This window comes from Mercenaria mercenaria, chromosome 2 (genome assembly GCF_021730395.1).
Source record: "Mercenaria mercenaria strain notata chromosome 2, MADL_Memer_1, whole genome shotgun sequence".
Classification (NCBI taxonomy): domain Eukaryota; kingdom Metazoa; phylum Mollusca; class Bivalvia; order Venerida; family Veneridae; genus Mercenaria; species Mercenaria mercenaria.
The window spans coordinates 65,835,475-65,858,941 of NC_069362.1; the positions used below are offsets into that span (position 1 = coordinate 65,835,475).

At 36.1% G+C, this 23,467-nt stretch overlaps 2 protein-coding genes across 5 annotated transcripts in view; both read left to right on the forward strand.

Annotated features, from left to right (window-relative positions):
- The first annotated feature begins 40 nt into the window (after nucleotides 1–40).
- LOC128555194 (phosphatidylinositol-glycan biosynthesis class X protein-like) lies at nucleotides 41–13,327 on the forward strand. 2 transcript variants are annotated; one of them, XM_053536802.1, is made up of 5 exons: nucleotides 41–171; nucleotides 2,439–2,598; nucleotides 2,977–3,211; nucleotides 5,932–6,023; nucleotides 8,009–13,327. In XM_053536802.1, the coding sequence occupies exons 1-5, from the start codon at nucleotides 65–67 to the stop codon at nucleotides 8,156–8,158; spliced, it is 744 nt and encodes a 247-aa protein (XP_053392777.1). In that variant the 5' UTR covers nucleotides 41–64; the 3' UTR covers nucleotides 8,159–13,327. The 2 variants fall into 2 exon arrangements, with proteins under 2 accessions (XP_053392777.1, XP_053392778.1); XM_053536803.1 differs by having other exon boundaries at nucleotides 131–220.
- A 5,694-nt stretch (nucleotides 13,328–19,021) lies between these two features.
- Nucleotides 19,022–23,467, forward strand: part of LOC128555197 (uncharacterized) — a 43,729-nt gene continuing 39,283 nt past the window's right edge. For all 3 annotated transcript variants that reach the window (XR_008369864.1, XR_008369865.1, XM_053536805.1), the window contains exon 1: nucleotides 19,022–19,289. Coding sequence is in view for 1 of the 3 variants with exons in the window: in XM_053536805.1 (XP_053392780.1) it covers nucleotides 19,200–19,289 (90 nt within the window). In the remaining 2 variants the exon portion in view is untranslated. The remainder of the gene's footprint in view (nucleotides 19,290–23,467) is intronic.

A 23,467-nucleotide genomic window follows, 5' to 3' on the forward strand; every position in this document is an offset into this window, starting at 1 on the left:
TCCGGAACGAATAATTGAAACGTGTTCGATTGGATGATATTTGGTTCATGAATCAGCTGTCAAAATGTTGAAAAGCATACTTGTATATTTTACATTTTTATGGCTTCCCTCATCATCAGAATCCATTCCTCCTGTTTTACAACGAAATGTAATGAAATCTGGATTCCACAGGTATAAGTGACATGGTAAAAGTCAAGTTTTGTTGGCGCAAATTTTCAAGGTATCTAGTCATACGTTCCCGAATCAACTCGTACCTAAATAGGCAATAAACTTGGAAGAGTCTAGCTGTTGGGTAAATAGATGCATTGACCGTATAGTTAAGAAAGACAACAGTATGCTCGTTTCCTCCAACACAATCTGCGCATTCGAAGCCAGGATACTAAATCCAGTGCTTACCAAAACCCTTGTTAGACCACAACTAGAGTACTGCAGCTTAGTGTGGAGTCCACATACACAGCTCAACATACATAAAATCGAGATGGTCCAACGCAGGGCCGCTCGATGGGTCATCAGTGACTATTCAAATTACAGCAGCGTCACACACATGTTAAAGCAATTGGGGTGGCGTTCCCTTGCAAACAGAAGAAATGATGCCAGGCTACAGATGTTTTACAAGATTGTCCACGGACTGGTTGCAGTGCCAATGCCATCTTATATTTTACCCCCTACCCGGCTCACTAGACACATGCATTCCCTATCTTTCTGGCAAATTCAAACACCCTGTAATTATTACAAGTTCTCTTTCTACCCGGCTACCATCATTCTCTGGAATTCTTTGCTGACATTGCTCAGGCACCTACCCTGGACAAGTTTAGGCAAGGGGTAACCAAACTGTGCCAGGACTTCTGAGTGACCAGGCTGTTTTTAATCTTTTTACTGTACATTTCGCCTTTTTATTAGCACTATCAGCTTTGTCTCAAATTCTCACAAATACTTTATGTATTACTTTATTTCTCCTGTACATTCCTGCTTTTAAACTCTTATGCACAGACACGCACCTGCATAAAATACTCGCAAGGGTGTCATGCAGTATTTATAGATAGATAGATAGATACTTTGCAATGGTTCGTTCCAATTATTTTGAATACTGCACATCGGTCTGGAACCCCACACACAACAAACATCCAACCTGGAGATTCTGCAATGCAGAGCTGCAAGATACACCTGCAACCTTTACAGAAATACCAGCAGCATGAAAGATATGCTCAACTACCTGAACTGGGATTCGTTAGGAGTCCAGGCGCAGCAAGATCAAACTCACCATGATGTAACGGCCGATTCTCAATAATCTAGTTGAACTAGATGCCGCTACCTATATTAAGCCAGCGTCTATATGTACATGGTGTCAACACTCAAAGAAACTACGGCAACCACAACCAAAACAAGCACTTATAAGTACAATAATGCTTTCCACGAACTGTACTTACTTGGAAATATTTACCGGCGCAACGGGACTTGGTACGGTTCAAGCTGAGGAGCTTACCTACCATCTAACTGCAGCTATCTGCCCAGGCTGTTTTAAGAACCAAGGATGGTCAGAGCTGTACGGGTTGGATGAATTTCCTTATAGGAGCTACACTTTTAAAAGTGAGCGGTCTTTCGCTGAGGAACCAGCGCAGTCTTGGGACTATCTGTTATATTGTCTTATTTTGAAATTGCTTGTTTCTGCCTATTGTATTATATCTATACTGCTTATCTTAAAATTGTGCTTTTTCACTTTTTCTTGTCACTAGCTGAAACATAATGGTCAAACTGATGACAGAGTTTCGTACAATGTAGATCTCTGTAGTATTTTTCAATGAATGTATTGTTGACATCATTAAAGGTATGGTATATGTTTTGGTGCACCATTTATGACTGCTAATGGTGTCAAATTTACTGCGCATTCAGACCTGCAATTTTCATTATTTGTTCAAAGGGATGTTTCCTGCTAGTAAATTATGAAGGGTAAACAAATGTGTAAATATAATGAAAACCTAAGAATTCTTTAAGGTAATTTGTTAAATCATCTGCTGAGATTAATTTCAATGAGTGTGTAATGCTATGATTTATAATTTTAGATTGGCCACATGCATGTTCAGTTATATGTTTTTATTTTATTTTTCCTAATTCACCAATAACTTCATGTTTAAATGATACAGTTAAATAAATGAAATATCCTCTAAATGTACAAGCTTGATTCAGATGAGCAATATAATTATAGGCTGTTTTCTGACACTTAAAAAGTTGTTGGGCAGAATTCAGATTAAAAAACTTTGACAAAGAAATTGTCAGAATGAGACAGGGTTTACTCTGCAACTTCTAGAGAAAAATGTCCAGTTAATAGGTAATAAATGTCTTATCAAAGATCAGTACTGCAAGATTAGATTTTTTCAAGTAGATGTAACATAATCTTAATGTAAAACAATGGTCTGTATTGTAAACCTGTATATTTTCAGAGATCTAGTGACACAACTAACAGTTCCAGCCAGTCTGATACCTGACACAAGCCCAGGGAGCGATGTACAGTGCTTCCTGATGTTTACAGAGACAATTCCGTCTGGAGCTTATGTTGATCCTGACCAAATAAACTCCTTAAAACCCTATGGCGGCCCAGATGTAAGCTTTCTTACCTTTGAGGAGACCGGTACATTTATAATATGATATAGGTTTATCACCCATTTGGAGTGTGGTGTTCTGGACAGACTTGAGCACAGGAATTGTATTCTGAGGTCCACTGGGTGCACATTTTCCATTCAGAATGAAAATGCTGAAGTTAGGCTGTCAGTTTGTCAGTGATGCAGTGATGAAGCTTCCATCTTTAACTGCTGAAAATTAAGGTCTCATTTTAGAGTTTCAGTTTAAACCGTGTCCTGAAATAGAAGATTATAGATATATGCCATTGGGTTATAAAATGGGCAAAGCTGAGGTTAAATTCTGGTACATTGCAGTGGTATGTACAGTACAGCATTTATAATCAGTTTTTGATTTCTGTAGGTTTTATTGAGCAGCCCTGTTGATGTAGAGAAACCAGAGATTGAGTCGACAGAGTTTCAAGGACATGTATTTTCAAACTTGAGCAGAGTTGGAGACAAGTTGACAAGCAGTTACAGGTTACCTGTACATCTACGTTACCATGGTATCTCAGATCAGGACTATACAACTGTAACTTTCACTAATCCAGAGGTGTCTGTCAGATGTGTGAACAAGAAACTTGGTATGCCTCATTATGGTAGGTAAAAAATAATGTAATCCCCTAATAGTAATAGTCATAGTGTAGTGTGTAGTGTGCAGTGTGCAGTGTGTAGTGTGGTGTGGTGTGGTGTGGTGTGGTGTTTGTTTTGGGTTTAACGCCATTTTTCGACAGTATTTCAGTCATGTAACGGCGGGCAGATAACGTAACCAGTGTTCCTGGGTTCTGTACCAGTACAAACCTGTTCTCCGCAGTAACTGCCAACTTCACCACATGAATCAGAGGTGGAGGGCTAATGATTTCAGACACAATGTCGTTTATGTGGTGTAGTGTAGTGTGGTGTGGTGTAGTGTAGTGTAGTGTAGCGTAGTTGTAGTGTAGTGTAGTGTAGTGTAGTGTAGTGTAGTGTAGTGTATATCACCCTGTGTCCGACATCAGTCACGATGCATTGTCAACAATTTGACTGTTAACACTAGAGGTCATTACAGCCCAGTCCAAATGAAACTTGGTCAGAATATTACCCTCAAAACTTGGTCACTAGGTCATTAAATAGGAAAATGTTGTTAACATTCTAGAGGCCACACTTTCAAACTAATCTTTATGAAACTTTGTCAGAACATTTGTCACAATGAAATGTAGGGGTAAGTTCAAGTTTTGATTACCTGAGGTCAAAAACCAGGTCACTTTGTCAAATTATAGAAAAACCTTGTCAAAACTCTAGGGGTCACATTTTCAATTTGATCTTCTTAGATTAATAGAACTTCAGATTATTTGTCTCTATGAAATCTAGGTCAAGTTCAAAATGGATAACCTAAGGTAAAAAACTAGGTCACTAGGTCAAATCATAGAAAAACCTCATCAACACTCTGGAGGCCATATTTTCTCTTTTATCTTCTTAGAACTTTGTCAGAATGTTTGCCTTTATGAAGTTCAAAATTGTGTACATGAGATCAGAAACTACGTCATTAGGTCAAACCATGGAAAGACCTTGCAAACACTCTAGAGGCCACATTTTCTACTTGATCATCATAACTCCTTCAAGGCTTGTCAGATTGTCTCTAAAATCTAGGCCAGGTTCAGAACTGAGTTACCTGAGGTCTTAAACTAGGTCATTAGGTCAGATCATAGAAACACCTTGTTAACATTCTAGAGGTCATATTTATGTCCCCCCCCCCACCCCCGGGGGAGACATATTGTTTTTGCCCTGTTCGTACATCCTTCTGTCCATCTGTCACACTTCATTTCCAATCAATAACTGGAGAACCATTTAACCTAGTACCTTCAAACTTCATAGGATGGTAGGGCTTATGGAGTAGACGACCCCTGTTGTTTTTGAAGTTACTCCATCAAAGTTCAAGGTCACAGGGGCCTGAACATGGAAAACCATTTCCGATCAATAACTTTAGAACCACTTGACCCAGAATGTTAAAACTTCATAGGATGATTGGTCATGCAGAGTAGATGAGCCGTATTGATTTTGGGATCACTCTATTAAAGGTCAAGGTCACAGGGGCCTGAACTTGGAAAACATGGAAAACCATTTCCGGTCAGTAACTTGAGAACCACTTGACCCAGAATGTTAAAACTTCATAGGGTGATTGGACATGCAGAGAAGATGACCCCTATTGATTTTGGGGCCACTCTATTAAAGGTCAAGGTCGCAACGAACAGATAATGAAAACCACTTGACCCAGAATTTTTAAACTTCATAGGGTGATAGGACTTACAGAGTAGATGACCTCTTTTGTTTTTGGGTCACTCTATTAAAGGTCAAGGTCACAGTTAACAGAACATGGAAATCCATTTCCAGTCAATAACTTGAGAACCATTTGACCTAGAACCTTCAAATTTCATAGTGTGATAAGACTTACAGAGTAGATGACCCCTACTGTTTTAGGGTCACTCCATCGAAGGTCAAGGTCACAGGGGCCTGAGCATGGAAAACCATTTTCAATCCATAACTTGAGAACAACTAGGCCCAGAATGTTGAAACTTAGTGGGATGATTGGACATTTTACTTTGCTGTTGACTTCTTGCCTATATGATTATGCATTGGGGGAGACATGCACTTTTGTACAAAAGCATCTTCTAGTTTCTAACTGATCTTCATAAAACTTTGTTAGCATGTTTGTCTATATGAAATCTGGGTCAGGTTTGAAATTAGATTATCTAAGTCAGAGACTAGGTCAGATCATAGCTAGGTAGTGTTAAAACAGCAGATTTATTTGTGTGCAAACTGTCTTTGTGAAATGTAGGCTGAATTAGATACTAGGTTATCTAGAATGAGAACTAGATCAAGTGAGCAATACAGAGACTTCAGGGCCCTCTAGTCTTGGGGTTAGTGTTTTAAGACACACATTTTTTCATAGCTCACCATAGAGAACATTATCCTGCAATTTCTTATTAGTCTTGTGCTGTTGGGGGTTGGTAAACAAATACAAACAGTCTCACTATGAGATGTATATGGATTTAGAGTTAAAAGTTTTCTTCAGTCTAATTTTATTTTTAACTGTATTAAAATCCTCATTCATGCTTTTTAGTAAGGAAAGAGACATTTGGCTTATTGATAGATAGTTATTACTTTCAAATACCACATGCTTAACTCTAGTTATATTCTCTTATCAGAAGATTTTTTTTAGTATTTAGAAAAATTATAATGATTGATGAGTCAATTTTGCTGTTGCCAAATGTTATGAAATTCAATTTCAACTTTCTTGAATATTTTCTGATATTAATCTAGTTTGATATATTTGATACAGGTTACCATGGTGATATAGTAAAACAGAAGAGTGAGATGTGCAGCAGCAGCAGTAAGATACTGTGTGACTGGATTGTTATACATTATGATGCTGTAAGTTTTTGTGCTCATTCAAAAAAAGAGGAGAACAAAAGCTCTCCCTGTCCTTTTTCAGCTTCCTTCACACATGTGTGTCATACTTTATGGACAAAAGTTCTACTTATGCGTTCAGCTTCCTTAACATCCTGTGTGTCGTACTATTAAGGACACAAGCTCTCCTTGTCCTGTCCCAGCTTCCTTCACATCTTGTGTGTCATACTTTATGGGCAAAAGTTTTACTTGTGCTGTCCCAGCTTCTTTAACATCCTGTGTGTCATACTTTATGGACACAAGCTCTCCTTGTCCTGTCCCAGCTTCCATAACATCCTGTGTGTTGTACCCAATAGACATAAACTCTAATTGTCTGCCCCGGCATCATAAACATCCTGTGCGTCATTCACCATGGACACAATTTTTCCTTGTCTGCCCCATCATCCTTAACATCCAGTGTGTCCTACTTGGTGTATACAATGCAGTAAACCTTTCCAGTACAGCGGATATCCCTTCCTCGTTAAAAAAATTTCAATGTGCAAAACATTTGATTCTCTTTAGCGGCCAGCATATAATTATATTCACAAGGACAATGATCAGTTTTGTTTTATCTGTTTAGAGATTTAAAATTCCTTTCAATAGTTTTATATACTTTGTAAATAAATAAAAAAGATTCAAACCTTTGAATGTTTTAGGTATTAAAATTTTATAAAGAAATAACAGCATCATTCATCACTTGAACACAGTTTTTACTCAGTAACCAGAAAATGCCATAGCCTGCAGCGTTCAACATTCATAGAATAATTGTCTATGGTCAGTATGAAAACACCAATTGTATGGGGGATCAGTAGGTCAAAGGTAAAAGTCATAGTGACCTTGAGACTGAACATGATTTCTAATTAATAGCTTTAGCTGGTCCTACAGTACTTACAAGTCACAGCATGATTGTCTATAATCAGTATGTGACAGCTATGTTTTGGTGTCATAAAGTCAAAGCATACAGTATACACACCCATTTGCTTTGAACAGGCCAACATAGGGGCATATGTGTATTTCAGACAGCTCTTGATTGAAGTAAATCCAGCCATAGTATTGGCATTCATTAGAAATTCTTCAGTGGGTCAAACTAAAAGATGTTTTTGCAATGCTGTGTATGCAGCAGTTGGAAGTTGATATGTCATAACATGATTAATATCTTTTGTGTTGTCTTTCCTTTCTTCTTCTCAGAGGCGTAATTCATCTTTGTCACTGCACAAAATAAGTCTAAAGCTTGACTAGCTTATCCTGGCAAAACGAATGTAAAACATTGTACATGTACTTGTGTATATTTTTGGTCACAGCTCTGGGTATATATATATCATTGCAATGATCAGCATTTAACAAGGTCATTTCTTAGATATAGGAGAAACCAGCGATATAAAGTAGGTGAAGTTTTATCTAAAACCAGGGCATTTTTCCTGTTTTGGCAAGGTCTTTTATTGGGTCTTCACTTTAAAAAATTCTTTCAAATCAGGCAGTTTTCAATTTTTCATTTAAAATTTACTTTATATCAGGATTTATACAGGGTTTCAGAAATCTGCAAATTTTCATCTGGTAGCCCGAACATTTAAGTTTATTTGGCAATGGCCATTTCGGTTGATTTACTGGGTGCTTCTATACTACAGTGGTTGGAATGATTAAATTATTAGAGGTTTCATAATTTTAGCCATACGCACATTGTTATAAATTTTGTTCTCTTAAATAGCAATTATCATTACTCCTTTTTCTCCTTTTTATCATTTTAAAAGATAAAACTACATGTATATAAACTGAGATATATTAAATTTAATTTATATGCCCCTTTGCTCAAATACTATTCTATTTTGCCACAAATAACAGATGCATGCCCTAGTGTATAGTGAAGAAAAAAAAGTAAATTTTGTTAATCATATTTAAATGTATTTCAGTATGCATTTTACTGTGATATGTAAATACTTTTTCAATCCAAAAAACATTGTTTCTATTACTAGGAGAAGAAGGACATCAGTGTGGAGGTTCCAGTGGGGAAGGTCGAGCACTATATCCTGGTGACTGTAGGTACCATGGTAACCACATTGTCTGCATGTATATTCCTTGTGTATCAAACTCTGTGTTCAGGAAAACACGTTAAAGTGAGCTGAAAAAAGTGTCCAGACTTCAGTTATGAAATAAATATGTGAAGAATGTACTGAAATGACTGAATGTTTGACGTCAAGTTAAAGAAGAAAACCAAAGATATGAGTTGTGATTTATATTGACATTCCTGAAGTCACCCAGTAGCGGACTGCATGGGTTATACCTCAGTGCAAGTTTTGGTAGTGCAGAAAGTGATGGGTATATATAAAGAGGTATACATCTGTCTTTCATGGCATATAAACCTCAAGAAACAACAGAAAATGTATTGATGATACAGTATATAGCTCTTGGGTAGCTACAGTAACGTTTTTCATCAAAGCTTAAATTTCAGTGAACTATAAGAATTATAGCACATTTAATGACAAGAAATTACTTCGCTTTAAAGATAAAGGTCTAGGACATTTTATGTGGATTTAGAAAGAAATTGCACTGACATTATGATAAAAATTATGCTTCATACTGTGAACAATCCTACACAAAAATGTTATCCCAATTGCCCAGAATAAACCTAGAATGAGTGGAAGTGATGTAGTTCCTAGTGTACAGCTGTGTTACAACCTCCATTTCAAATTGTAATAAGCATTCCAACCCATTTTGTTATAGTTATTACATTTTGCAACTTTATTACAAAACGGGTTGTAACACAGCTACATGGTATCCTATGTCCCAATTAGGGCCTCTTCTAGCTCTTGAAGAGTGTGCTGTTGACCACAATATTGTTTCATCCTGCTGGTGACTGTAGTTGCCAAATGGATTCCAGTGCCCAGATACACTCTCTGAATGACTGCAATTGCTATATAGTGGCCAGCACCAAGATGTGCTTGCTGTGTGACATATATTTTTGTGTTTGTGCATTGATTACATGTACGTATTTGCCTTTGTATATACATGTACCTGTAAAACGAGACATATTATGGAAAACCTGCACCGCGGATATGCTTTGGGCTAAAGTTGTCTGTGAAAGTTGACAGTGTGCACTGTCAAACTTGAGTAGTTCTGTCCAATGTTCACTAAACTTGCTCACAATGTTTATGTGCATAATATCTCAACCATCTAGATATCTTCAAGTCTTTCTGGTTTTGTGGACTTCAAATTACTCAAAATTATGAAAATTGATGATATCCACTCTCTAACTAGAGTAGTTCTCATCAGGTGTTCATCAAACTTGGTCACAATGTTTATGGGCATAATATCTCAGATTGGATGCTCACAGTCAATCTAATTCTTGAGAAATGGTCCTTGATTTACTTAAAATTGTGAAAATTTGACAGTGTCTGCTTGATAACTTGAGCACTTCTTATCCAGTGTTCATGTAGAATGTTTATTGACATATTATCTTTGATAACTAGCCAGATTGTCTTTGTCGCTTTTGAGTTATGGCCCTTTAAATAGTTGAAATTGAGAAAATTGACATTTGTCAGTAGAGTAATTTTTAAAAGTCAGAAGTTAATTGCTGCTACAGATGTATTTCATGACAGTTTGCTACATTTGTTAACACAGAAATTTTATATGAAAGTTTTACATGGAAGCAGGTTTCTCAGGAACTTTTGTGTAGAATGCTTTCAATTGTTTATAAGTTCCCAGCATGGTGTGATGACCATACTGAAACAGGTTTCATATCTCTAAACTTACAGTTTAGAAAATTATGCCCCTTTTTGTATGCCTGCAAAATGGGATATATTATGTGAATTCTGGAATTGGATACCACTTCAAACTCGTGACGGATGGGCTTTTACAACTTGCCATTATTTTTCAATTTTAATGTCCATTGTAAGTAATTCTAACAATCTGTGGGCTTCAGGCAAACTGGACAGAAAATGGGCCATATATGTTACACAGATGTATTGAAAATAAATAAAGAGGCATCTCCACAAAGTATAAATATGCACACTGTCTTTTATCTTATAAAATATACCCTTACAGAAGAAAAAGGCCTGCTGCGTACTCTTGCTGTGTACATACAGCGTATATGATGCGTACATGATGTGTACTGAAATCAAGGGCTTTAAATAGTACGCAGGATATACACCGCACATACACCGATAGTACGTTTGTAGTACACTTTTGACATGCAAATGAGCTCTGCCGCGTACTACTTGCTGCGTACATGCTGTGGACTACATAGTACACAGGATGTACGCTGGAGGAATTTAGTATGCGGGAAATAGTACGCAGCATGTATGCGGCACATACACTTTTCACATGCAAATGAGCCTGCGGTGTACTACCCCTGCGGCGTACATGCTGTGTACTCCTGGCCCGAGTCCTGCGGCGTACATGCTGTGTACTCCTGCTGCATACATGCTGTGTACTCTTGTGGCGAAACTGCTGTGATAATGTAAATTCCTTACCCCACCAACTTTCATATGCAAATGCTGATCATTTGGACAGAAAAAAGCAGAAAAAAGATAAGTGACATGCATCAATAAGTATTTACCCTTACCAAAATAATGTAGATTGATATTATCAAATAAATTAGTATGCTTTTCTTCATCCACTTTTCAATGAAATAAATCAATTTTTGTAGCATGTAATTTGGTAACCTTTGAAGAAAATGGCGTAACTGCATCAAGGGGAAACAACTTTAATGCAACTAAATATAAGTGTTATGATTTATTATAGACGATGTGTGCGTAGTATGTATTTATTTTGATTAAAATGCATCTGAGAACAATCTAGGACTGGAATTATATAAGCATTTATACACTTTTACGTCCGTAAAAAGTAGCGCACCAAAACATTTTGGATTGATTTTTTCCAATGGGGAGAGCGCAATTAGCCAAAAATATACGAGCAGCAAATCCGATGAACAACTTTTTAATTTGGTGAGGCCTTAATGAGTTAACATAATGAGCATTAAAGCCTTTATAAAACATGATAGAATGGTGTTTTGCTTAAGAGTATTCAAATAACAGTGAGAGCTATTAATTCTTCTCATTCGGGCACTGTTGAGGCATTATCTTGGTAATTATTTCATGTATTACAAAATGTAATGCAACGAAGTTCAAAAAAGGCTTTTCAATTATCCAAGTTAGAAAGCTCCAGGATTAATTCAAAATGAAAAAGAATATATTTTTACACTGCATGCAAGGTGCAGCTCAGAAATCACTAAGATGTAAGCTTCATAAATGAACATTGCAAATAGTTTGGCAAATTTTCATTGTTCAGAATACCGGTAATCTGAACTATTCTATGCTATTAAGATAAAAGTTACTCGGAAATCAAGTTCTTGCTTCCAAAAAAAAAAAAAATGTACAAATCCTTCCTGCATGAAGTGTACTTCAGACTTTTACCTAAAAAAATTCAAAGTATAAACACCAAAAGAAAATGAACAAGTCCCTCCCACGTATATGAAGTCTACTTCAGACTTTAACTTATAAAAAAAAACTAAGTATAAATGCCAAAAGAAATTGTACAAGTCTTTCCCGCGTATATGAAATGTACTGCACAAATTTCAAAGTATCTGCGGTGTACATGCAGTGTACTATTTTCTTGTACAAGTCCCTCCTGCGTACATGCAGTGTACTCCTTAAATTTTCAGAGTCTGTGCTGCGTACTTGAAGTGTACTAGTGACCTCCAGCGTACATGCTGTGTACTCGTCAAAATAGTATGCGTCATGTACGCGGCATGCGGTGTATGTAAAATGTACGCCTCTGGCGTACTACTGTGTTCGCGGCATATACACAGCAAATACGCAGCATGTATGCCACAGAGGCTTGCTTCTGTAAGGGTATTGTTGTTTTTAGCTCACCTGTCATGTAGTGACAAGTTGAAGGTGAGCTTTTGTGATCGCCTTTCATCCGTCATCTGTCCATAATTTCTTGAACACGGTAGAGACCACATTTTGCAGTTGATTTAACTAAACTTGCACACAGCTTGTATTGGCATAATATCTCTGTTTCATTCGAAAACTGGCCAGGTCCCATCATGGGTTCTAGAGTTATGGCTCCTAAAAGGGCCAAAATTTGCTATTTTGGCTTTTGCAGCCATATAGAGACTTCATTTATGGATTGATTTAATACAAACTTGCAAAATATCTTTAACAACAATAGATCTTGGATTCCATGATGAATCTATCAGAACCAGTCATAGGTTCCAGAGTTACGGCCCCTGATTGACCACTGAAAGAGCCAAATTTGTTAATTTTTACATTTTTAACATGATAGAAGTGACATTTTACATTCGATTTTAACCACACTTACACACAACATAATTCACAATAAGATCTTAGTTCCTTTCGAAAACTGGCTAAATTCCATCATGGGTTCTAGAGTTACTGCCCCTGAAAGGGACAAATTTTTCTATTTTGGCCCATTCAGCCATATAGAGGTTTCATTTATACTTTGATTTGATACAAACTTGCACAGAGTGTTTATCTTAATGATCTCTAGGCCAAGTTTGAAACTGGGTCATGTGGGGTCAAAAACTAGGTCACCAGGTCAAATCAAAGGATAAGCTTGTTAACAGTCTTGAGACCACATTTATGATCCTAAGGAAAAACTTAACACCCTAGAGGCCACATTTATGACCCTATCTTCATGAAATTTGGTCAGAATGTTTATCTTGATGAATCCTATGCCAAATTCAAAGTCACCAGGTCAGATCAAAGGAAAAGCTTGTTAACAGTCTTGAGGCCACATTTATGACCCTATCTTCATGAAACATGGTAAGAATGTTTATCTTGATGATTCCTAGGCCAAGCTCGAATCTGGGTCATGTGGGGTCTAAAACTAGGTCACCACTCAGATCAAAGGAAAAGCTTGTTAACACTGTAGAGGCCACATTTATGACCCTATCTTCATGAAACTTGGTCAGAATGTTTATCTTGATGATTCCAAGGCCAAGTTTAACAGATGTTCGATAATAGTAATGAAATTTTGGCCAGTTTGTTTTTGTAAAATAATAGTAATGACATTTTGGCCAAACATTTACTCTTAATATATTACATATTAGTTACCACTTGCATTCAGGTGAAGCAGTTTGTGGGGCATGTACTTTTTCAAAAGTAGTTTCTTGTCACAATTTATGTTCTTATGCATTCAGTATACTTATGTATCTGTGAAAAATATATTAGAAACCACTGTAAACATAGCATATATATTTTACTCTAATATTTTGATAATCTATTGCAAACTTTGTAATTATATGATTTAATAAAATAGAATGATCATAATACTTTGTGTCAATTTGACTCTCTTTAACTTTCTTTTTCTATTTTCATCATTAATTTGATAGTTTTTATAATCTGCTTTGTTAAACTTAAATTTAGTTATGTTTAGTTAAAGTCTCTGTGTCTTAAAGGGAAAGTTAGTGTTGTTCTTACATTAATTCTGTCTGCTAGAATCCTTATATCATTCAAAGAAGTGAAAGAAATTTTCAATATCGGTTTAAAAATGAGAAAGTTATTAGCATTTGATGAAAATGATGGCCATTTTGTTTCCATGGCAATTAAAAACAAAATGGTGGATTTATTAAATTTCTAGATACAAATTTGAACTGTACTCATTTCTGTAAAGTAATAACTCTACTTTTTATACACCTTGTGGGCAGACTGGATGGCAGGCGGCGTCCACTGATATAAAGGACAAGATTGAAGTTAACAGTCTGGTTTGGAATTTAAGTTCAAAGACAATGTGTCATTAGTTATGCCAGGGACATATGGATGTTGGTTACCAGAGCTTTGCACACACTACTCCCAGACTGTGAAACATAGTAGCTTTAAATGTCTTTTAAAATCGTATCTCTAATGGTTCAACACATTACATATAGACTTTGTAATTTTGAATTTCTATTTTTGTACTAGTATATCTAAATCCCTTTGTCTAGTGTTGCTTTATCTATGCATTTTTAGCTCGACTATTGAAACTTATTTTTTCTTTTTCTAGGTCAATTACCAACCTCACTGGGTCAAGTTCCATAACTCTGACATGTATTTTGAGCAAATTATGCCCCCTTTTGGACTTAGAAAATTCTGGTTAAAGTTTTACATGCAAGTTACTATCTCCAAAACTAATGCAGATATTGAATTGAAACTTCACATGTGTCTTCAGGGTTATAAAACTAGTTGATAGCAGCAAGTCCCATAACTCTGACCTTCATTTTGGCCAAATTATGCCCCCTTTTGGACTTAGAAAATCCTGGTTAAAGTTTTGCGTGCAAGTACATACAGCTATTACTAAAAGGCATATAGATTTGAAACTTATCTTTTCTTTTTATAGATCAATTACCAACCTCACTGGGTCAAGTCCCATAACTCTGACATGTATTTTGGGCAAATTATGCCCCCTTTGGACTTAGAAAATTCTGGATAAAGTTTGAAATGCAAGTTAATATCTCCAAAACTAATACAGATATTGAATTGAAACTTCACATGTGCCTTAGGGGTTATAAAACTAGTTGATAGTAGCAAGTCCCATAACTCTGATGTGCATTTTGATCAAATTATGTCCCCTTTTGAACTTAAAACTCTTTTGATATTTAACCTTTTTGGGTAATATTTTCCTGCTTCTGGGACAATATTTCGAATAGTCGAGTTTGGCTGTCTTATGGACAGCTCTTGTTTAATTCATCTTAACCAATGGTCAGGGTACTGAACCAACGGTCAGGGTATGCTATAAATATAGATGGATGGTCTGACTTCAGTCATAAACATTTCAACTGAAAGCATCTTCTCTGAAACCACTGGTCAGAATCACAGCAAACTTGGTCTGTAGTATACTGACAAGGTCTCCCATCAGAAGTCTGTTGAAATGATTCCACTTGAGTACTTCTATTGGGGCTGCTATAGCTAAATAAAAAAAAAGAAAATAAACAACTGATGAGCTGCTTGAAGGATCTTCATTTAACTAGGTCTTTAGTGTTTCAGTACAGACCTCACAAGTTTGTTTAAATGGTTTTGCTTGTCCCAGTTTAGAGACCTCCTGAGCTAAAAATAGGTAAACCTATGAACAGCATCTTTCCTTAAAAGGCTTGATGTAAGTTCATTAAACCTGGCATGTATCATCCTTGTATAGAATACATTTAACATTGCTCCACTTGACTCTATTTAGGTGTCTCCAGATCTGAAAAAAAAACGCTTTAAATGAATTCTACTCCAGACATACTTCACCAATTGTAGCATCATTCTTGTAGTGACCTTTATTTAAATTATTCAGCTTGGCTGCTTTGAGCCAAAAAATGGGGAAAAAAGCCTTCGATCGAAGGCCTTCATCTCAAGAACCACATGATAGGTCTTCACAAAAACTTTGTCTTAAGCATCCACCTATTGGCCTTCCTTCTGATTGTTCATGGTTTTCTGCCTGACTGCATTAGGGACTACTAGAGCTAAAACATAAGAGCCGCGCCATGAGAAAACCAACATAGTGGGTTTGCGACCAGCATGGATCCAGACCAGCCTGCGCATCCGCGCAGTCTGGTCAGGATCCATGCTGTTCGCTAATGGTTTCTCTAATTGCAGTAGGCTTTAAAAGCGAACAGCATGGAGCCTGACCAGACTGCGCGGATGCGCAGGCTGGTCTGGATCCATGCTGGTCGCAAACCCACTATGTTGGTTTTCTCATGGCACGGCTCATAAAACCTTTGAAACAACTTATGTACTGCTTAACTGATTTATGCCTGACTTGGTCTTTTATTGACCTTTTTCAAATTTGTTCAGATAGGTTCCAAAGACCACATATAGGGATTGCTGAGGCTGAAAAAAGGAAAAAGCTTTAATAAAATAGGTTTTTCCAAATGAGTTGCTGGATATACATTCACTAAATTTTGTCTGTTGTCTGTTGTATCTGCAGATTGACCTTTCTCAAGTACATGTACTTTCAGAAACCAACTTAGCCTCTTCACCAAGACAAATTTTAAAGTAGAAATAAGCATGATTATTCCCCTCTTTGGTGTGCTATAGCCATTGAGACAGTCTGGGCTGGCAGTCTTATCTAAGAACACCAGACATTAATTCATCATTCAACAAACTCAGGGTTACAGAATATAGTATCAGTCTCTGAATTCTTATATACAAACTCTTCTCAGACACACCAGACACCTCCATCCACTATCACACAGACTCTTGATTATAAGTAAAAAGATAGACCAGTGAAGCCTTGGAGGGGTTACGTGCATAGTAGATGACTTATTGATATGGGGTCGAACTAGAGACGAGCAGGATGCGATGCTCGAGGGGGTGCTTTTGCGATCACGTGCTTCAAGACGGACGTTCAAATTGCCATCGCTAGAAGTTTGACCAAAACGGAAATGGGTTACTCAAATGTAGAAAGGGAAATGTTTGCTATAGTCTTCGGTTGTAAACATTTCCATCAGTACAAGTATGGGCGAAAGGTCACTGTCCTTTCAAATTGTCGTCCAATCTCAAGTATCATGAAAAAGGAATCTCAGCAAAACCACCAGGTCTTAGTATATTCTTTCTCCAACTGTCGCCATATGACAAAGAGTTCAGCACTGGCTGCATCAATGTTCCAACCATAACTACTATATATACTTGCTTTTATCCTGTTTTTAACCCTACTAATGTTTCTCCTTTCTTGCACAACAGCTTAATATGTATGCACATGTTTTGCATTTAGGGCTATAAGGTGTTGGGTTTTGCACCTTTTTTTATATCACCAACTGTCAGGGAGTACTAGGTGGACTGAGTAGCTTGGGAAACCTGATAGTTTTTCAATTTTTACCCTCACCCCACTCGCCATGCATGGCTAAAATCTATCATTAATTGAACAAGGCCATTATCAAAGAAGAATACTTTTAAGTCGTCATGTGGAAAGAATTTACAGTTACTGAGTGGAAACTATCTAATGAAGTTTAAGTTTTGTTTTGTGAACTTTATAATTTTACTGTTCTATATTATATTTCTTTACATAACCCTTACCCTACTGGCGGCGACTGGTTTTGCCTTTGCGACCAGTGCAGACCAAGATCAGCCTGCACATCCGTGCAGGCTGATCATGGTCTGCACTGTTCGCTATTCAGTCAGTAAATTTTCAGTAAACACCCCTTCGAATACTAAATGGTATTGCCCAAACTGAATGATGGAACAGTCCATTATAGAAATTTAGCAGGCTAAGGGCTAATTAATACAATTATTTCTTTTCAGTAAAAGGACCGGAATGTAGTATTAGGTCTGATTCAACAGCAGAATGATTTTACATCTATCTATCTAACCTGCAGCTTGCATTGTGTATAATGCTTCAGTCTTTAAAAGTATCGTAGATAGCACACTTGTAATGTTTAGTTTATATCCTTAAATTTGTATATACTCACAACAAGAAATATCTTTAAAAATGATGGTCGGCGAATTATAATAAGGAAAGAAGCTTATGAATTTTTCATCTAACATTCATCTTTCATCTAACATTTTTCAAATTGCAAAACTAAACACCGCACTTTAACAATTTAAATGGTTCTCTTTTTTCGCAAAGGTTTCGTAGGGTTGCAATTTTGTTTCGTTTATCCTTAGACGAAAAATTACAGCAGTAGTTTGATGAAGATTCATGAAGCAGTTCATGAAAAGAGGTCATTAAACGTGTTTATATTTTTAGCTAAATTGATCCCTATCCCCATTTGTAACAAAATAGCAGGAGACCTTACGATATTGTTACATATCGAGTTTGATAAAAATCCATTACATTTTAGTGGTTAATGCGAAGAAAGGCATATCTACTTTTAGCTATAGTGGTGCCTAATAGGGCCCAAGTTCCTATATAAATAAATTTGGAAGAGGACCTTATAATGATGCTCCAGACCAAGTATGACAAAGATCCATCAAGCTGTTCATGAGATGCTGTATAAAGGCATTTCTAGTTTTAGCTCTAGCAGCCCCTAAAAGGGGTCAAATGTCCCAGCTGAACAAAGTTGGCTGCGGGCCTAATAAAGATGCTACAAATCAAGTTTGATTAGAATACATGAGAAAAAATCAATTAAAGGATTTTTTTTATATATAATTTTTATTTATTTCTAAAATAGGCCAACTAATCCCGCTTTAACAAATGCATGTTCGCTATTCATGAATCTTTGGACAATGACGTCACACCTATAAAAAAGTGAAGGTCAAGCAAAACATACAATTGTAATTATTTCAATATTTCTGTTTCATAAGCAAAGTTTGTATATATATATAATAATAAAACAGATTTCAACTGAGTTCAATATTTGCATACCATACTAAAGAAAAATATTCATATATAATAAATCAGTTAAATAATTTATAACAAATATATCAAAGCAAACAAGTACTCATTTAAATATGCAATCTGAATAAGTCACAAAAGCTAGAAACCTTTTCATATACAGACGACAATTGTAACAAGGAAAATCTTTTAAAAAGCACTTCTCTACATAAAAGACTCTTATCACACCCTTATTCATGTGATATGCAGACAATATTCAGCTCTTTCTTTAATTTGATATATGTTGGTATTTGAACAGGTTTTTATCATATCTATTAAACTTACTTATCATTTTGAGCTATATCAATAATTCTTGCTAAATATACTGAGCCAAAGTTAGCTTTAAAACTGTGAACAGCGTCGTTTAGGATAAACGCTTTGTCTACATTTAACTCAGCGTAGCACAATCAACAGAGTGAAAGAAATTGACACTCTCGTCCAATCAGGCAGAGTGTTGCATAAATCTTCCATTTTGATAAATTATCTATAATGCGTTATCAAGTAGTTTGATTTGCAAACTGAAGTCACGTGGCATAGGTAACGAAAACGAATTTAGACGGCCTCGCCGAAAAAGTAGTATAATTAACGTAACTAAATAATACAACAAATACCCATTACTCCACATTTTGCATCATTACGTACATAAATAAACATTACTGTAGAATGGACGTACGGTACGGGTACGGTACGGGGTTTAGAGTACACCTCCAGAAAAGTCTAGATTTAGAGAAATAAATTTCCGTAAATTTCATCATTTCTTTTCGGTTTAAATAGACTCAGCAGTAGTGACAGTCATCAGTTCGTATGTGTGAATGATGATATAAGTAGGAACTAGCAGAGAAACCCGTTTATATCTGGCTGATACTCGTATACATGTATAAAAATTATCTGTTTACACTCGCACAGAACTGTCATCTTTCTTCGATGGGAAAAAACATAGACTTCGACAAATATTTGCGGAAGGTGAGAAACATTTTTCCATATTTTGAAGTTTAACATTAAAAACAGAGGATGTTTTTACTGCTCTAAAGCCCAATAGATTGTCCGTATACATACAGTAGGCGTAGTCTAGTCCAAATAATTAAACTGAATAAGTTAAATTGTCATTTGACTTTCTACATTTAACAGGGATTTTTTTCCTTATATGAGCGGTACCGAAAAGCGGTACCATTCCCCATGCAAAATAGTGTATTTTTTTTCCGATTTGAATGTACAAATTCCCAATTTACATTATGAAAAAAAAAACAAATCAAAATCGGACAAGAATTGTCCAAAAAAATGGACAATTATGTAATACCAGACTCATTGTCAGTGTGATACAGATAAAATATTATGAGCAAAGGTATGAACAATTGTGTATTAAAGTCATACGATATGATTTGTGATTAACGTTTAACCCAAATTTTATCAAAGAAATTCCCAATTCTATGGGTACCGGCAGTGTTCCCAGAATGGTGAGAAAAAGCCCTGTTTAATATTGACATTTTACATTTTTACTATCAAAGCTTTTTTCGACATCTAAACGGTAAGTACGAAAGAAGTGTAGCATAAATTCGATTTCTAAAAAATTGTACCTAGATGGATAAAAAATACCTTTGCTTCAATTCTGCAAGGTTAAAATACTTTACAATCCATTATTATCCACGAAATGTCGCTTAATTTATTTGACATCGAATGTTTACATTTGCCTTGCCACCATCTTGTTTCAAAATTGAAAGTACAAATTAAATTTGATCGGCAATAGACGAAAAAAATATTTCCCGCCAAATATTTTCATTGTAATTTTGATTTATTTTCATCGTAATTGTGTATTTTCGATTTGTATCCTTATAATTTTTTAATGTCTCTTCTGAAAATAGAAGGATTATAGACATTTGTAGTTTCTCTGGATGGGATAGAGCAAAGGTAACTTTCTTTCAAAAAATGATTCTGATATGCAAATCATGTTTACATCTGGAACACCCTCGGTTATTACCGTGCCACTATTCAAAATTTTCAACGGATTAATTAATTGGATAATTAATAAATAAGGTAAAATATAACTTTAAATTGCTGCCTTAAAGCACATTTATGGTTATTTTTCGCACTCAGTGTGTAAGTTTCAATCATTTTTGCCTTAAAGTCATTAAAAAACCTTCGGATCAAAATTCAAATCTGAAGCGATTTTTGTGTTATACGTTATTTCAGTTCAACGTTAAGACCTGACATAACATGGAAAATAAACAAGAGGACCATGATGGTCCTGAATCGCTCACCTCTTCCCACATGACCCAGTTTTGAGTATGAAGTCGTTTTTTCTATTATTTGACATAGTGACCTAGTTTTTGAGCTCATGTGACCCAGTTTTGAACTTGACCTAGATATTATCAAGATAAAAATTCTGACCAATTTTCATGAAGATCCATTGAAAAATATGGTCTCTAGAGAGGTCACAAGGTTTTTCTCTTATTTGACCTGTTGACCTAGTTTTTGAAGGTACGTGACCCTGTTTTGAACTTTACCTAGATATCATCAAGATGAACATTCTCACTAATTTTCATGAAGATCTCATGAAAAATATGACCTCTAGAGAGGTCACAAGGTTTTTCTATTTTTATACCTACTGGCCTAGTTTTTGACCACACGTGACCCAGTTTCGAAACTGACCTAGATATCATCAAGGTGAACATTCAGATCAGTTTTCATGAAGATCCATTGAAAAATATGGCCTCTAGAGAGGTCAAAAGATTTTAATAATTTTAGACCTACTGACCTAGTTTTTGACCACAGTTGACCCAGTTTCAAACTTGACCTAGATATCATCAAGATGAACATTCAGACCACATTTCATACAGATTCCATGAAAAGTGTGGCCTCTAGAGAGGTCACAAGGTTTTTCTATTATTTGACCTACTGACCTAGTTTTTGACAGCATGTGACCCACTTTCGAACTTGACCTAGATATCATCAAGATGAACATTCTGACCAATTTTCATGAAGATCTCTTGAAATATATGGCCTCTAGAGAGGTCACAAGGTTTTTCTATTTTTAGACCTACTGACCTAGTTTTTGACTGCAGTTCACCCGGTTTCGAACTTGACCTAGATATCATCAAGATGAACATTCAGACCAATTTTCATACAGATCCCATGAAAAATATGGCTTTAGAGAGGTCACAAAGTTTTTCTATTTTTAGACCTACTGACCTAGTTTTTGAAGGCACGTGACCCAGTTTCGAACTTGACCTAGATATCATCAAGATGAATGTTCTGACCAATTTTCATGAAGATCTCTTGAAATATATGGCCTCTAGAGAGGTCACAAGGTTTTTCTATTTTTAGACCTACTGACCTAGTTTTTGACGGCACGTGACCCAGTTTCAAACTTGACCTAGATATCATCAAGGTGAACATTCTGACCAATTTTCTTGAAGATCTTATGAAATATATGGCCTCTAGAGAGGTCACAAGGTTTTTCTATTTTTAGACCTACTGACCTAGTTTTTGATGGCACATGACCCAGTTTCAAACTTGACCTAGATATCGTCAAGATGAACATTCTGACCAACTTTCATAAAGATCCCATGAAAAATGTGACCTCTAGAGTGGTCACAAGCAAAAGTTTACGGACGCACGCACGGACGACGGACACCGCCCGATTACAAAAGCTCACCTTGTCACTTTGTGACAGGTGAGCTAAAAATGTAAAATATCAATTTAAATGAACTTATAAAGTGATATGAGTTATTTCTGGTCTTATATTTAGGACTAAGGCGTAGTCAGGACTTTCTATCTGTCTGTATTGCCACTCCCTCTTCGAGTATTACATTTTTGAGTATTATGTGCAGGTAATACTCGAAAAGAGGGCATGGCAGTATAAATAGATAGAAGACCTGACTACACCTAGGTTATGTGTATACAGACACCTGAGTATCAGTCAGACGTAGCAGAAACGATTCAGCTTCAGAGACGTTATAATTATGCTGTTTTGGATCTCTGAGCTGAAACCAACCTTATATTGAAACCTAACCAGAAATGCCAGCAATCTGTTACGCTATAATGTCATCAAATTAAATGCTACACTCCCCTTTTACTTTAATATATTTTTAATCCATTTTTAATCCATTCTTATTTTGATTTGACATAAAATGAGCTATGCAACGCCTTTTGAAAATGAGTCAAACACAAAAGTTTCAAATGCCCCTGTCTGCAATATTTTGCCCGCTAATTGTACATGAGTCGCAATATTGTGATAATTTCTGCACAGACCAATATCTCTCCTCCACGTAAAACATAGGAAGGACCTTTTCTGTGGTGAACCTTCCGTGAGAGAATTTGGTTATATAACTTTACTTTTGAGAGAATGTCACTAGAACTTCATATACTGAGGGAATGATGATTGAACTTCACATACTGAGGGAATGATTATAAAACTTTACATACTCAGGGATTGATTATAGAATTTCTCATACTGAAGGACTGGTTATAGAACTTCATATACTGAGGGAATGTCACAAGAACTTCACATACTGAAGGAATGATGGTAGAACTTCACATACTGAGGGAATATTGTTATAGAACTTCACATACTGAGGGAATGGTTATAGAACTTCACATACTGAGGGAATGATTATAGAACTTATATACTGAAGGAATGGTTATAGAACTTCACATACTGAGGGAATGGTTATAGAACTTCACATACTGAGGGAATGGTTAAAGAACTTCACATACTAAGGGAATGGTTATAGAACTTCATATACTGAGAGAATGGTTATAGAACTTCACATACTGAAGGAATGATGAAAGAACTTCACATACTGAGGGTTCTACATATACTGAGGGAATGGTTATAGAACTTTACATACTGAGGGAATGATGAAAGAACTTCACATACTGAGGGTTCTACATATACTGAGGGGATGGTTATAGAACTTCATATACTGAGGGAATGATTATAGAATTTCACATACTGAGGGAATGATGATAGAACTTCACATACTGAGGGAATGGTTATAGAACTTCATATACTGAGGGAATGATTATAGAATTTCACATACTGAGGAAATGATGATAGAACTTCACATACTGAGGGAAGGGAATGTTTATAGAACTTCACATACTGAGGGAATGGTTATAGAACTTATATACTGAGGGAATGG